This window comes from Scyliorhinus torazame, chromosome 6 (genome assembly GCF_047496885.1).
Source record: "Scyliorhinus torazame isolate Kashiwa2021f chromosome 6, sScyTor2.1, whole genome shotgun sequence".
In the NCBI taxonomy this organism is placed as follows: domain Eukaryota; kingdom Metazoa; phylum Chordata; class Chondrichthyes; order Carcharhiniformes; family Scyliorhinidae; genus Scyliorhinus; species Scyliorhinus torazame.
In genome coordinates, this window is record NC_092712.1 from 144,618,071 (window position 1) to 144,633,348 (window position 15,278).

The following is a 15,278-nucleotide window of genomic DNA, read 5'->3' on the forward strand; positions in this document are numbered from 1 at the left end:
CTGCCTCCTTCACCATCCCTGTAGCCACGCGTTTAACTGCACTCTCTCCCTGTTCCTCACCTCGATCACACGTGGCACTGGCAACAAACCATAGATGACAACACGGTCTGTCCTGGCTCTCAGTTTCCACCTTAGCTCCCTGAATTCCTGTTTTACATCCCCGTCCCTTTTCCTACCTATGTCGTTGGTACCGATGTGTACCACGACTTGTGGCTGCTTCCCCTCCCCCTTAAGGATTTTGAATGAAGGTGAGAATTACTTTTGCTCAGAGGGCTGTGAATCTTTGACATTCTCTATCCCAAAGAGCAGTGGAAACTCAGTGATATAGTATGTTTAAAGCAGAGGTTGACAGTTTTCTGAATACCAATGACATAAAGGGATACAGGGATAGTGTGGGAGAAAGGCATTGAAGTGTACGATCAGCGATTATCGTATTGAATGATAGAGCAGTTTCAATGGGCTGAATGGCCTTATCCTGTTCCTATGTTAAGCCTTTCTGAAAACATGCATCATCATTCTTCTCTATATGTTGAAATAGAAAGCCTATTGGATTTCTCACACTATTGTTAGAACTGCAACTACTTTTAAGCTATTGTAATATATAATATATTTCCATTATATACTAGGTATCGAACTTCTTTGTTTATTACCACTCTCAATTAGTGGTTGTATGAGACAGAATGGGAAGGATTACTGCTGTTTTGATCAAAGTATTGTACACAGAGATATAATGTGACACAGATTTTCAGTATACTTTGCAGACACTTTTTATATACCTGCATATATCATTTTTGGTAACCTACCTTACGGATATGTTCTTGAAGTCCTTTTATTCCAAACATTCTGAACACAAACCACATTTTCAGAGAGCGGAATCTACGTCCGAGGGGAATCTGCCAGTGCTATATGTAAAGAGTGTTAGTTAAAATAGCTGCTTGGTGACTTCTGTCGCATATCCTGAATCAAATTGAGCAATTTGTAGGACGGATAACTATTATTGATTTGTCCTTAATGCTGGAGTACGTAATTTGAGCTCATACTCAAGGTGAAGGCTGAACATTGAATGGAGAGAATTAATTCATACTCACTAAGCTCTATATCCAGCCCTGAATTTCCTTGATACATTGCACTGTTGTTACTTTACAAAGCTGCGGCGCTCATCAGCAAATATGTTTCTTGGGAAATTAATTTTCCTGTGAAGTGGTCTAAGTTCTGGCATAGTTACATCCTAAATATGCATTGAGCAGCCCAGGCCCCAGAAAACTACAGTTCATAAGTGATGCAGAATTCTCAGCTTTTGAGACAAAATGCAATGGCTGGCTGCTTTGGCAGCACCTTTCCCGCTGGCCAAAACCACCATCAGATTCTGCGCTTGGAATCTCAGAGGAATCCCCTCTGCATCACCTGGCGCCGTCAGCTGATTCATCTGCCCGCCATCAATTGGAGGCTTTGAAGATCCTGGTGCCATATTTAAACACACTCATATCACTCTCTCCAGTCCACCTGTCTTCGGACTTTCCAATATGTCAGGGAGCCCCAAGATAAAGGCTAGCAGCCTCAAGGAGGAGGCAGCACCAGCTTTCACTACCATGACCCTTGGGGGCATTTCTGTACCCCAGAAAGAAGCACACCAACCTCACCCTTCCGGCCAGGGAGGCCGTTGCACAGGAGGTCAGCGTGTCGGTCACCCATCCGCGAAGCACCATACAGCGAAAGAAGTGGATGAATGATCTCATCCATTCCACCAGGGTAAGTCATCTCTCAACATGGCATCAGGTACTCAAACAGTTACTCTCTTCACAGATCTTACAGGTGACAGATAGCTGCACTTACTCTTTCAACAAGACTTTCACAATATCTGCCTTGTTGCTTGAGCTTTGATCTTTGTCCCTTCTGGGTCAGACACATGTCGCATAGGGGACATGTATTTCATTCAATCTCTGCTCCTTCCCCTCTCATCACATCTCTTTCTTTTGCCCCAATACAAACCAAACTTGCACACAAGTGCGAGCGAATCCAGCCGGGGAGGGACGGCAGAAATCATCACCCTCAGTGAGTTCGAGGAGGCTGCTGCAGAGCTTGCGGGCAACGATTGAGATCGCTCATGTGCTAACACAGAGTTTAAACTCTCACAACCTGGTATTGAACGCAGCTACACCACTTCATCAAATCCTGCAATTCACATTGAGTGCCATGTACACCGAATTCACTTCAGCTCATCCGATAAAACTGTCCTTCTGTCTTTTTCAGATAGACCATGGCCAGCTACCAGCCAAGCAGCTCTCTGAGCACCGGAGCATATCTGCGAATGAAGGGGCTCAGGAAGAACTATCAAAGCATACACCCATACCCTCCACTACTGCAGAGACACACCTCGGTGGGGTGCAGCTCCAGGATAGAATCAGGGTCACTTTCTGGGGAACATCTCACAGACATGACCCCCAAATAATCAGAGGCTGGAACAGGCCAAATCTCTGGAACTCAAGAGGGTTGCTGGAGACCAGTCACATGCTCAGCCCCAGTCAGCTGATGAGCCTTTGGCAGTGTCCGTCACTCAGCTCACAGGTGTAGATGCAGAGGGAGGCACTGGAACATCGAGCAGAGCTTCGGCAGTCACTGGTCCTTTTGAAGGCCTTTCAAAGCTCTCAAATGCTTTATTTCTGTTTATATCACTGACTTGGGAAGCCAGTGATGCACTCGTGCCAAGAAAGCAGGTAAATGCCATTGCTGTGTAAAGTCCCCTGCCGATTGGATGGGTGGATTGTCAAAACTGCCAAGAAGGTCAAAGAAGTGACATGAAAAGTGGGTTGTCCGGATTTGGTTGACACAAGTACAGTATCTCACAACTTGCAACCTCAAGATAAAGGCCGTGCCAGATTTCAGATTGCGCCGGATTTTGGTCAGATGATTCGAGACATCGGCACTTTGGGTGAAGCTGGTGCAGTTGGGGTCAAGGATTACTCAGACAGTGGGACTAGACTGGCATGCAAGCGCCGAAGGGAATAACTAGTCAGGTGCTACACTATCCAACTTGTCCAGTTTAGTGTTCTTTAATTTTTCTCAATTAAAATTGATGCATGGAACATTCTAAAAATATCTGGTTTTGGACAACTCGGATTTTAGACACTGCACTGTATGACATAGTGAGGGAAATGTTGTGGCCTAGTGGGTATCATCCCTGTCTCTAAGCCAGATCCTCTGGGTTTGAGTCCCACTCCAGGATTTGATGCCCATGGGAGTTATGCTCATTAAGTAGTCAAACAGATTGATTATCAACCAGTAAATTCTCCCGATAACTCCATGGCAGCCGGTAGGAACAGGAGGGCCTCCTGGTCATCCATGATTGATGCAGAGTGGTGCCCCTCAAGCTATAGCCTCTGGTGATAGGCTGGTGACCTGTTCCAGGGAAAACTAGACACAGAAACAGACAGAAACACTTGCCATGTCTGTCTGGTGTGCCACCTGATGGTCGGAGGTCATACTGATTGCTATGTGCACAGATATACAACTACATACATTTATTCAACTATATACATTTTTGTGTACATGCATATCACCACATCCCCTTCCTTTGGAGGCATTAATATTTACCAATGTGACTGTACTTTAAAAGACCGGCTATGCATGATAACTTAAAACATATACTGTACACAGTTTATTACAAGTTCAGTCTGTGAGGCTTGCGACAAAATCTGGTTGATCTCCTGAGTGATGGCTGAATCGGCAATTGTGTACCACCTTCATTTGTTGCTGGTGTTCCTGCTCATTCCGCATTCACTGTCGTGGATGCTTTTCTGATCACTGGTTCTGTTGGGTGGTCTGTGCCCGCTTCAATTTGGCGATTACGCACTAGCTCTTCTGCTGGACTCAGCACGAAAGGCCGTTGCACTTTCAATTGTACTCTTCGATTCCTTCACAAGACTAAATCATCGTCAGTAAGCACCAGAAACGACTGGACCTGCCTGTTGCAAAACCTTTGCAAGGTTTGACCATCCATTGCCATTGGCATCCTCGAGTCTGACGGTATCACCTGGAAGCAGTAGCTGTAGCTTCCCTGTGGATCTATCATAGACCTCTTTCTGCCTCCTCTTTTGAAAAAGCGATTTCCACTCCAGTTGTTGATCTACAGGGGGAGTTGCCATGGAAGGCAGGGTGTACGCAGCTGTCTGTTCATGAGCAGCTGTGCCGGCGATAGTCCATTGACAAGTTGTGCCAAACAATAGCTAAGAAGAGCAAAATAAATGCCTTCACGGCTATCAATGGCCTTCTTTAGCAGCTGTTTTACGATATGCACACCCTTTTCCGCCTTCCCGTTCGATTGGGAATATAGAGGATTAGAGGTGTTTAAAATCATAGTGACGGGCAAATTCAGTCCATTCATGATTTTTGAAACAAGGTCCATTGTCCGACATAACAATACTTTATATACCATGCCGGGCAGAAATCGCTTTGGCATGTAGTATGACACACCAAGCAGTCGAGTTCGCCAACTGTACAACCTCCAGATAGTTCAAGAAGTAGTCATTAATTGCTAGGTAGTCTCTCCCATTGAAGTGGAACTGATCCATGCCCACTTTCTGCCACGGACTTTGATAATGTCACCCACTTGCATCAGCTCTTTGCTTTGCTTGCAGCGGAATTTATGAAATGTGTCACAGTGGTCGACCATGCCTGCAACATCTTGGGTGATGCCTGGCCAAAAGATTTTATTCCTAGCCCTGCGCTTGCTCTTCTCTATGCCCAGGTGCCTTTTATGGAGCTTCTTAAGCATGAGCGGCCTCATGGTATGCTGGTATGCAGAATCACCATCCTGTGCTGTCGCAGAAGAAAGCCATTCACCTCACTCAATTCTGACTGAACATTGTAGTACCCCGAGGAGGAACTCTTCTGCCATCCCGCTCGGAGAAATTTAAATACCATTTGCAGGACTGCTTCCTTGCTGTTTCTGCCTTTATTAGGCGCGACTTCTCATCGGAGACTGGAAGCGACGTAGTGACGAGATTGACATGTAGTTGCACATCCTCATTAACCAGGCGTACCCCTTTGATGCCGTGGCTCGGGAAAGCATGTCAGCGATTGTAAGGTACTTGCCTGGTGTATAGATGAGATCAAAGTCATTGCTCTGGAGCTTCATCATTAGGCGTCGTATTCTCGGGACATTTGGCACAAATTCTTTTGCACAATGGAAACAAGTGACTGTGGTCAGCCTCCATCAGAAACATCGGCAGCCCGTACACATAATCATGGCATTTTTCTCAACCCGTAACTAACCAAGGTGTTCTTTTTCAATCTGCGCATACCTGCGCTCTGTTTCGGACATCGCTCTGGACACGTATGCCACTGCTGCCGGCTGTCGTCTGCACCCTGCTGCAGTAATAGTGCTCCAAGGTCATCCTGGGACACATCAGTCAAAATCTTTGCCTTTTTTGCCGGGTCAAATAAGGTGAGGACTGGTGCTGTCGGTAGCGAGATACACTGTGCTTGCCACTCATGCTCGTGTTTGGGAGACCATTGAAACACTACGTCCTTTTTTAGCGATTCTCACAGCTGGGAAGTTTTGGAGGCCAGGTTGCGAATAAACTTGCCCACAAAGTTGATCACTGCTGGTATGCATAAGACGCCTTTTTTTTCTGTGGTTCGTGGCATCGTTAGAATGGCCTTAATCTTTTCATCATGCAGCTGCACACCTTTTGCCGAGAGCCTGTCCCCTAAAAAGGTGATGGAACAACCCTGATTTGTCATTTTGTTTTATTGAACTCGAGATCATTTTTTTTTACCCGTTGTCGGACTCTAAGAAGTCTTCCATCATGCTCCTCATGTGTGGACCCCCAGATTATATTATTGACATAAACATGGACAGCCTGGTAACCCTTCCACTACGTGCTCCATGGCATGATAGGAAATTTCAGACGCCGAATTTATGACAAGCGACATTCTCCGGAAGCAGAAGCGCCTGAAGGGTGTGTTAAACGTACACAGCCTTGTGCTTACTTTGTCCAGCTTGAGCTGGCAGAAGCCTTGTGACGCGTCCAACTTGCTGAAACATGGAGCTCCAGCCATCTCGCACACTATTTCTTCCCTACGGGAGAGGGTAGTGCTCCCTTTTGATGTTCAAGTTGAGATCCATGGGGTCTATTACATATCCTCAGGTCACTATTCCTCTTTTTAACACACACCATGGAGTTAACCCAGTCAGTGGGTTCCTCTATGCGCCTGATGACTGCTAGAGCAGTCATGTTCTGTGCAACTCAGCCTTCAGTTTGTCCTTCAGCGGAGCAGGCATGCGTCTCGGCCCGTGCATGACTGGCCGATTCGCCTTCAACTGGATGCAATATATAAAAGGCAGAGTGCCAAAGCCTTGAAATACCTCCGGATAGTCCTTCTTGATAGGTTCAGCGGATATATCTCGGCAGGGTGCCATGCTTTCTGCAATGTACACCCGCTTGACGAGCCCAAGCTCTTCACACGCCTCCACTCCAATGAGCGATTCGTGCTCTGTCTCCACTATGGAGAATGTTATCATGCACGTTCTGTCCTTGACAGGAACGTTGAGCTCACATGCTCCTAATGCTGTGATCTGATGACCGTTATAGTCCTTCAGGAGTACTGCTCTTGGGACCATTTTCGGCAAGATTTTCAGTCGTTTCAGCGCTGACAAAGTGATCAGATTGGCCCCCGCTCTCGTATCGAGCTTACATTTGATCGGTGTACCATTAACCATCAGCGGAATTGTCTTCACTGTGGCTGCACATTTTGAGAAAAAACTTTCCGCTTTGGCTCGTCGAACTATTCGTGTCCCCCGTCGAGATCATGCTCAGAGCAACCACGTTGTCAATATTTCCTTATCTACACTCATTGGTTCTGTTTGATCAAATGTTGGATGTAAGGATCAAATGTTGGACACCTTGCAAAATGACTTGTTCTGCCATACTTGTAACTGACCTTTCCAAGTGCAGCTCATCGTTGTGGCAAATGTCTTATGCCGAATTTCTGGCACAAAATGACGGATCCAGTCAGCCGCCCAAAATGGCCACCCATACTGAGACCATGTTTCTATTTTGACTGCGTCACAATGCGCTCAAAATGGCTACCCGCATTGAGACAATGTTTCTATTTCGGCTGCATCACAGTGCTAATGATGCCAGCGTCTTCTTCAAGATTTGCGCCAACATGTTTTAAGCTGAACATACTGATCTGCTGTGCAGCCAACTCACTTGCATGGCAGATCTTGATACCATTTTCTAATTTCAGGTCTTCATCCTGTAACAATCTTTCACGGAGCGTATCATTCGATATCCCAAACACTATTTGGTCACGGATAATTTTGGCTGGTACGATGTTGTGGGCATCACAGAGACATGGCTGCAAGGGGATCAGGGCTGGGATCTAAATATCCAAGTATATATGTCCTATCGAAAGGACAGGCAGACGGGCAAAGAGGGCGGGGTTGCATTGTTAGTAAGGAATGAAGTTAAATCGATAGCAAGGAGCGATATAGGATCAGAAGGCATAGAATTTCTGTGGGTAGAGTTGAGGAATCGCAAAGGTAAAAAGACCCTGATGGGAGTTATGTACAGGCCCCCTAGCAGTAGTCAGGATGTGGGGCAGAAAATAAATCAGGAGATAGAAAAGGCAAGAAAAAAAAGGCAATATTACAATAATCATGGGGGACTTCAATATGCCAGATGGACTGGGAAAATCAGGTTGGTAGTGGATCCCAAGAAATGGAATTTGTGGAATGTCTAAGAGATGTTTTTTTGGAGCAGCTTGTGACAGAGCCGACTAGGGAACAGGCAATTCTGGATTTGGTGATGTGTAATGAGGCAGACTTGATTAGAGAACTTAAGGTGAAGGAACCCTTAGGGAGCAGTGACCACAATATGATAGAATTTACCCTGTAGTTTGACAGGGAGAAGCTGCAATCAGATGTAACGATATTACAATTAAATAAGGGTAACTACAAAGACATGAGGGAGGAGTTGGCCAGAGTTGATTGGAAAAGGAGCCTAGCAGGGAAGACAGTGGAACAGCAATGGCAGAATTGGGGGTTATTAGGGAGGCACAACAGAAATTCATCCCAAGGAGGAGGAAACATGCTAAGAGAAGGACAAGGCATCCGTGGCTGATGAGGGAAGTCAAGGACAGCATAAAGGCTAAAGAAAAAGCATACAAAGTGGCAAGGATTAGTGGGAAACCAGAGGATTGGGAAGCCTTTAAAAGCAAGCAGAGGACAACTAAAAAAGCAATAAGGGGAGAGAAGATGAAGTATAAGTGCAGGCTAGCTAGTAATATAAAGAAAGATAGGAAGAGATTTTTTTCAATATATAAAAGGTAAGAGAGGCAAAAATAGACATAAGACCACTAGAAAATGTGGCTGGAGAAGTAATAATAGCAAACAAAGAAATGGCAGATGAACTGAATAGTTACTTTGCAAGAGTCTTCACGGTGGAAGACACCAGTGGGATGCCAGAGCTCCAGGAGAACCAGAGGGCAGAGATGAGTGCAGTGACCATTACTAAGGACAAGGTTCTGGGGAAACTGAAAGACCTGAAGGTGGATAAGTCACCTGGATTGGATGGCCTACACCCCAGGGTCCTAAAAGACATAGCTGAGGAAATTGTGGAGGCATTAGTGATGATCTTTCAGGAATCACTGGAAGCAGGACGGGTCCCAGAGGACTGGAAAGTGGCTAATGTAACACAACTGTTTAAGAAGGGAGGGAGGCAGAACACGGTAAATTATAGTCCAGTTAGCCTGACTTTGGTCATTGCTAAGATTTTAGAGTCTGTTATTAAAGATGAGATCGCGAAGCACTTGGAAGTGCATGGTAAAGTAGGACTGAGTCAGCACGGCTTTGTCAAAGGGAGGTCATGTATGACAAATCTGTTGGAGTTCTTTGAGAGGTAACAAGGAAGTTGGAAAATGGAGAACCAGTGGATGTGATTTATTTAGATTTCCAGAAGGCCTTTGACAAGGTGTCACATAGGAGACTGTTAAATAAGTTAAGAGCTCATGGTGTTCAGGGTAAGATCCTGGCATGGATAGAGGATTGACTGACTGTCAGAAGGCAGAGAGTGGGGATAAAGGGGTCTTTTTCAGGATGGCAGCCGGTGACTAGTGGTGTGCCTCAGGGGTCTGTGCTTGGACTCAACTTTTTAAAATATACATTAATGATCTGGAAGAAAGTACTGAAGGCGCTGTTGCTAAGCTTGCAGATGATACAAAGTTCCGTAGAGGGACAGGTAGTATTGAGGAAGCAAGGGGGCTGCAGAAGGATTTGGACAAGCTAGGAGAGTGGGCAATGAAGTGGCAAATGAACTACAATGTGGAAAAGTGTGAGATTATGCACTTTTGGAAGGAGGAATTTAGGCACAGACTATTTTCTAAATGGGGAAATGCTTCGGAAAGCAGAAGGGACTTGGGAGTCCTTGTTCACGATTCTCTTAAAGTTAATATGCAGATTCAGTCGACAGTTAAGGAGGCAAATGCAATGTTAGCATTCATGTCAAGAGGGCTAGAATGCAAGACCAGGAATGTACGTCTGAGGCTGTATAAAGTTCTGGTCAGACCCCATTTGGAGTATTGTGAGCAGTTTTGGGCCCCGCATCTAAGGAAGGATGTGCTGGCCTTGGAAAGGGTCCAGAGAAGTTTCACAAGAATGATCCCTGGATTGAAGAACCTGTCGTATGAGGAACGTTTGAGGACTTTGGGTCTGTACTCGTTGGAGTTTAGATGGATGAGAGGGGATCTTATTGAAACTTACAAGATACTGCGAGGCCTGGATAGAGTGGATGTGGAGAGGATGTCTCTACTTGTAGGAAAAACTAGAACCAGAGGACACCATCTAAGACTAAAGGGACTATCCTTTAAAACAGAGATAAGGAGGAATTTCTTCAGCCAAGAGGGTGGAGAATCTGTGGAACTCTTTGCTGCAGCAGGCTGTGGAGGCCAATTCACCGAGTGTCACAGGGATAGGTAAGTTCTTGATTAATAAAGGGATCAGGGCTTATGGGGAGAAGGCAGGAGAATGGGGATGAGAAAATATCAGCCATGATTGAATGCCGGAGAAGACTCGATGAGCCAAGTGGCCTAATTCTGCTCCTATGTCTTGTGGTCTTATCATCAATGACTTTAGATTACTGAAATTGCAGGACTGGGCCTTCAGCCTCAAGTTGGTTACAAAGCTATCAAAAGATTTGCCTGCCTTCTGGGTACACGTACAAAATATGTAATGTTCAGATGTTGTTTTTTTCCAGAGAGCAATGCCAATCTTATCGTAGCTTTTCTCCTCGCTCAAGTGAAGGTATTGTATATTTCTACTGCTTGAGGACTTGCTACCGTGAGCAGCAACGCAATGCGCCTCTCATTAGTCTGTACCTGCAGGCCAAGGGCTGAAACATAAGAGTGTAAATTGTTGCTTGAAAATTGTTACCCAAGTATTGAAGCTGTTGGAGTGCCTTCAAAACTTCCAACTCTAACTTCACCGGCATTTGTTGCATTGAATTGCAGATAGCCGTAATTCACCAGGTCGGCGGAATAATCTTCTCTGTATTTTGCCTTCCTTTTTTCTTGATATCTTTAAATGTTCTTCACTCCTGGTACCATGTTGTGTTCTGTGATATGGCCATTACAATGATGAACACAGACCATCTAGTTGTTGAACTAAAAAGATGATTTATTAACAAACACGTGGAAAGATAACTGACAGTTTACTATATAGACAATGGCTACTAAATAAATTCAGTGAATTCTTCTGCAACTATTCGATCTGCTACTATCCTCTTATGTGTCCTACTACCAACTGCTGGGTGTCTCCAGTCATGTGATGGATGTCTTGACACCACCTGCTGGCCGGAGGTCATACAATAGCTTTGTGCACTGATATGCAACTATATATATTTCTACAACTATATACATTTATGTGTACACGCATATCACCACAGTGTCCTTCAAGCCGGAACCGCTGCTCCATCTCTTCAGTCCTGTAGACGGCAGCTGCTCTTGGTGTTGCTGCTTCCCCAATTGTTGCTGCTGATGCTGCTACTACTGCTGGTGTGGCCGGTCCTGTTGTTGTTTTTTTGGAGGTCCAGCCTACTGCTGTGTGAGTGATACTTGTGCTGCAGTGATGGCTAACAGCAAGGGAGTTGAGATGCAGGTGGAAATTCTCAAAGGCACTTGTAATAAACTCCAAAATGTTGTAATAGTCACTCAAAATAGTGAACCCAGGCTGACAGAAGTAATCTGACAACGATATGCCTTTCACTACAGCCAACCACAAGCGAAGTGATTTCATTCCCAGCACATCAAGTTCATTAAACAATTGTTCCCCTGCTGTACTCCCGCCTCTTGCAGCTTGTCAAGATGTACAAAGTTCTAGAAACCAGTGCACTGACTGCTAAGTGAGACGAATGACAAATTTTGATTTGTTTCCTGTCTATTGGAAGGGGGCACTCCACTCACCTCCAAATCCGCCTGGGCCAAGCTCGGAGGAGGTTGGGATGATGACTGGTTCCTGACCCAGCGTCGCTTTACAGGTACTTCATCCCGTGCCTATCTCCCTGTCCATTAAAATCCTACCCTGTGACGTGGACTTCTTCAAAATAAACAACAAGTAGTAATTATCTGCTAGGGACAAATATAACTGGTGTTTGACAATACTGAGGGATTGCTGCAGAGAATGTCAGTTCAAGTCATGACAGGACAATAACAGTCTAATAATGCTGCAGACGCTGCATATAGCAAGGAAATTCAGGGCTGGCTCATTTTCAATCATTTTTGGCGATTGTTAAGTTTCATATGATAAATAACACAAGCAAACAAAAGAAAACACAGTTTATACCTCAAGTGGTCATTTCTGATGCAGTGAGATATTATAATTTGCGAAACTGGAATCAAGATGGGTTAACAAAGTGAAAATAATAATTCCCCCAATTGGGTAATGGTAACGTCACTGGACTAGTAATCCAGAGGTTCAGGCTGATGCTTTGGAGACATGGGTTCAAATCTCAACATGGCAGCTGATAGAACTTAAATTCCATTAATAAATCTGGAATTGAAAAGCGAAGGAAACTGTCATCAATTGTTGTAAAGAACCCACTTCATTCATTAATGCCCTTTGGAGAGGGAAATCTGCTGTCCTTGCCGACAGCCAGACCCACAATAACGAAGTTGACTCTTAACTGACCTTTATAATGGCTTAGCAAGCCATTCACTTGTGGCAATTAGGGATGGGCAATCAATGCTGGTTTTGCCAATGAAGTCCACATCCAATGAAAGAATTTAAAAAAAACTACCTCTCAGCTAAAATGCTTTCAAAGAAAGTAACCTCTCTGAAGTGCTACTTTTACTCTCTGAGGCAGTGATTCATAGCTTTGCCAGCTTCTACAGGTGGTGGTAACCTCTCCATTATTTTTCTCCAGTGATTATTCCTGACAATTTTGAGTGAACAGCTGAGAGATATTTGACTCACAAGGCCACAAAGCTGAGCATGGTCTTATCCTCAAAATACACAAATTCAGCAGAAACCATCAGAGAGCAGGAATTTTAGCCGTTCCCCTCCCTACCTTGAGGGCACCAAGTTCAATATATAGTGTTTCTATGTGGATTCCAAAGTAACACTCGAAAGTGGCCCTTTTTAATTATATTCTTAGCAATCATAGAACCATAGAATAGAACCGTAGAATTCCACAGTGCAATTCTGCACGGACCCTCTGACAGAGTACCCTACCTAGGCCCACTCTCGCACACTAATCCCGTAACCCCATTTAACCTGCACAGCTTTGGACACTAAGGGGCAATTTAGCATGGCCAATCCATCTACCCTGTACATCCTTGGACTGTGGGAGGAAATTGGAGCACCTGGAGGAAACCCACGCAGATATGGGGAGAACATGCAAGCTTCACAAAGGTCAAGGCCGTGATTGAACCTGGGTCCTTGGCACGGTGAGGCAGCAGTGCTAACCACTGTGCCGCACCATATTCCCATCAGAAATTTGCCAGTGTGAATAATTACTTAAAAACAGAGGGCTAAATTTTTCTTTCTTTGCTCATTTTAGTGAGAAATTATACGCGAGTACAAAACAGTACTTTCTACTTTATACTCTGGCCTTTATTTTCACAAAAATTAACAAACAAAAAAATATATATGTATGAATTCACCTATCTCACATTCCAAATGGGAACTCATGCTCAAGGAAAGCTGAGAATTAACAGTACAGTGTTGACATCTCATATCTGACCTCTTTTTTTTCAGTGTAGCTATATGCTGAAAAAAGACAATTGGTAAATTTACCCTCTAACTTGAAGTTTTATGATGTGGAGATGCCGGCGTTGGACGGGGGTGAGCACAGTACGAAGTCTTACAATACCAGGTTAAAGTCCAACAGGTTTGTTTCGATGTCACTAGCTTTCGGTGCGCTGCTCCTTCCTCAGGTGAATGAAGAGGTCTGTTCCAGAAACACATATATAGACAAATTCAAAGATGCCAAACAATGCTAGGAATGCGAGCATTAGCAGGTGATTAAATCTTTACAGATCCAGAGATGGGGTAACCCCAGGTTAAAGAGGTGTGAATTGTCTCAAGCCAGGACAGTTGGTAGGATTTCGCAGGCCAGATGGTGGGGGATGAATGTAATGTGACATGAATCCCAGGTCCCGGTTGAGGCCGCACTCATGTGTGCGGAACTTGGCTATAAGTTTCTGCTCGGCGATTCTGCGTTGTCGCGGGTCCTGAAGGCCGCCTTGGAGAATGCTTACCCGGAGATCAGAGGCTGAATGCCCTTGACTGCTGAAGTGTTCCCCGACTGGAAGGGAACATTCCTGCCTGGTGATTGTTGCGCGATGTCCGTTCATTCGTTGTCGCAGCGTCTGCATGGTCTCGCCAATGTACCACGGATGTCCCGAAGCGTGGTACATTGGCGAGACCATGCAGACGCTGCGACAACGAATGAATGGACATTGCGCAACAATCACCAGGCAGGAATGTTCCCTTCCAGTCGGGGAACACTTCAGCAGTCAAGGGCATTCAGCCTCTGATCTCCGGGTAAGCGCTCTCCAAGGCGGCCTTCAGGACCCGCGACAACGCAGAATCGCCGAGCAGAAACCTATAGCCAAGTTCCGCACACATGAGTGCGGCCTCAACCGGGACCTGGGATTCATGTCACATTACATTCATCCCCCACCATCTGGCTTGCGAAATCCTACCAACTGTCCTGGCTTGAGACAATTCACACCTCTTTAACCTGGGGTTACCCAATCTCTGGATCTGTAAAGATTTAATCACCTGCTAATGCTCGCATTCCTAGCATTGTTTGGCATCTTTGAATTTGTCTATATATGTGTTTCTGGAACAGACCTCTTCATTCACCTGAGGAAGGAGCAGCGCTCCGAAAGCTAGTGACATCGAAACAAACCTGTTGGACTTTAACCTGGTGTTGTAAGACTTTGTATTGAAGTTTTATATAAAGCCATGCATTCAGATGTCCCATTTTATCTATCAAAAAGGTTTTCTGAAATGAGGAACCTCCAGAACAATCATTTGTTATTTATTCATAAATTTCAAAACGGTTTTCAAAAATTGAGAAATGCCAATTTGTGAAATGGGTCTGATAAGCCTGATATCTTTGTTGAAATCAACATTAAAATGAAACAAGGACATCCAATATCTACAGTTACGTTTGGCGACTTAAAAACCCCATAGAACTCACTATAGATTCAAAATGGTTGCTGGTTTTTCTGGACTGTTATTTTAACTAGAGACTATTTGTAGTTGTAAGCTATATTAAATCAACTAGCGCCCCAACATCTTATGCAGTAAAGGCTTCATACAATTAAGTCTTCTCGATCCCAGATTTAATCTCTTTCCATGCTATGTTAACTGCTTTCTGCCAGGTGGCAGTAGAGGAGCTGCAATTGGCTTCAGCATGTCTAGGAAAGGAAAATCAGTCTCGAAGTTTCTGCTCAGAGCATTATTCAGTAACATTTGCTGGATGTGTTTGTAGACACTGGGGAGGATTGGGTTTGAGAGTGAAGGTCCAAGTTGTTGAACATTCTGATAGTATTCTCCATTTAGGCTCACACAGAAATAAATAGTACAGGAAGGTCGCACACAGTGAATATCCTAACAGAGGTTATTAACCTCAGGAGAGGAAATATCTCCAAGAGAACCAAAACTTAGTTTAATAAATATATATTTAGACGAACTACAAAGCTGGATGCACTGATAAATAATTAGCTGAATGCTGAGTGCTAAACCTGACTAGAGCTGGAAAAATATACCA

General features: G+C 44.6%; 1 protein-coding gene across 3 annotated transcripts in view; it reads right to left on the reverse strand.

Annotated features, from left to right (window-relative positions):
- ddc (dopa decarboxylase) overlaps positions 1 to 15,278 on the reverse strand; it is a 310,860-nt gene that overhangs the window by 69,618 nt on the left and 225,964 nt on the right. For all 3 annotated transcript variants that reach the window (XM_072508857.1, XM_072508858.1, XM_072508856.1), the window contains one exon: positions 804 to 902. In XM_072508857.1, coding sequence (XP_072364958.1) covers positions 804 to 902 — 99 coding nt within the window. The remainder of the gene's footprint in view (positions 1 to 803; positions 903 to 15,278) is intronic.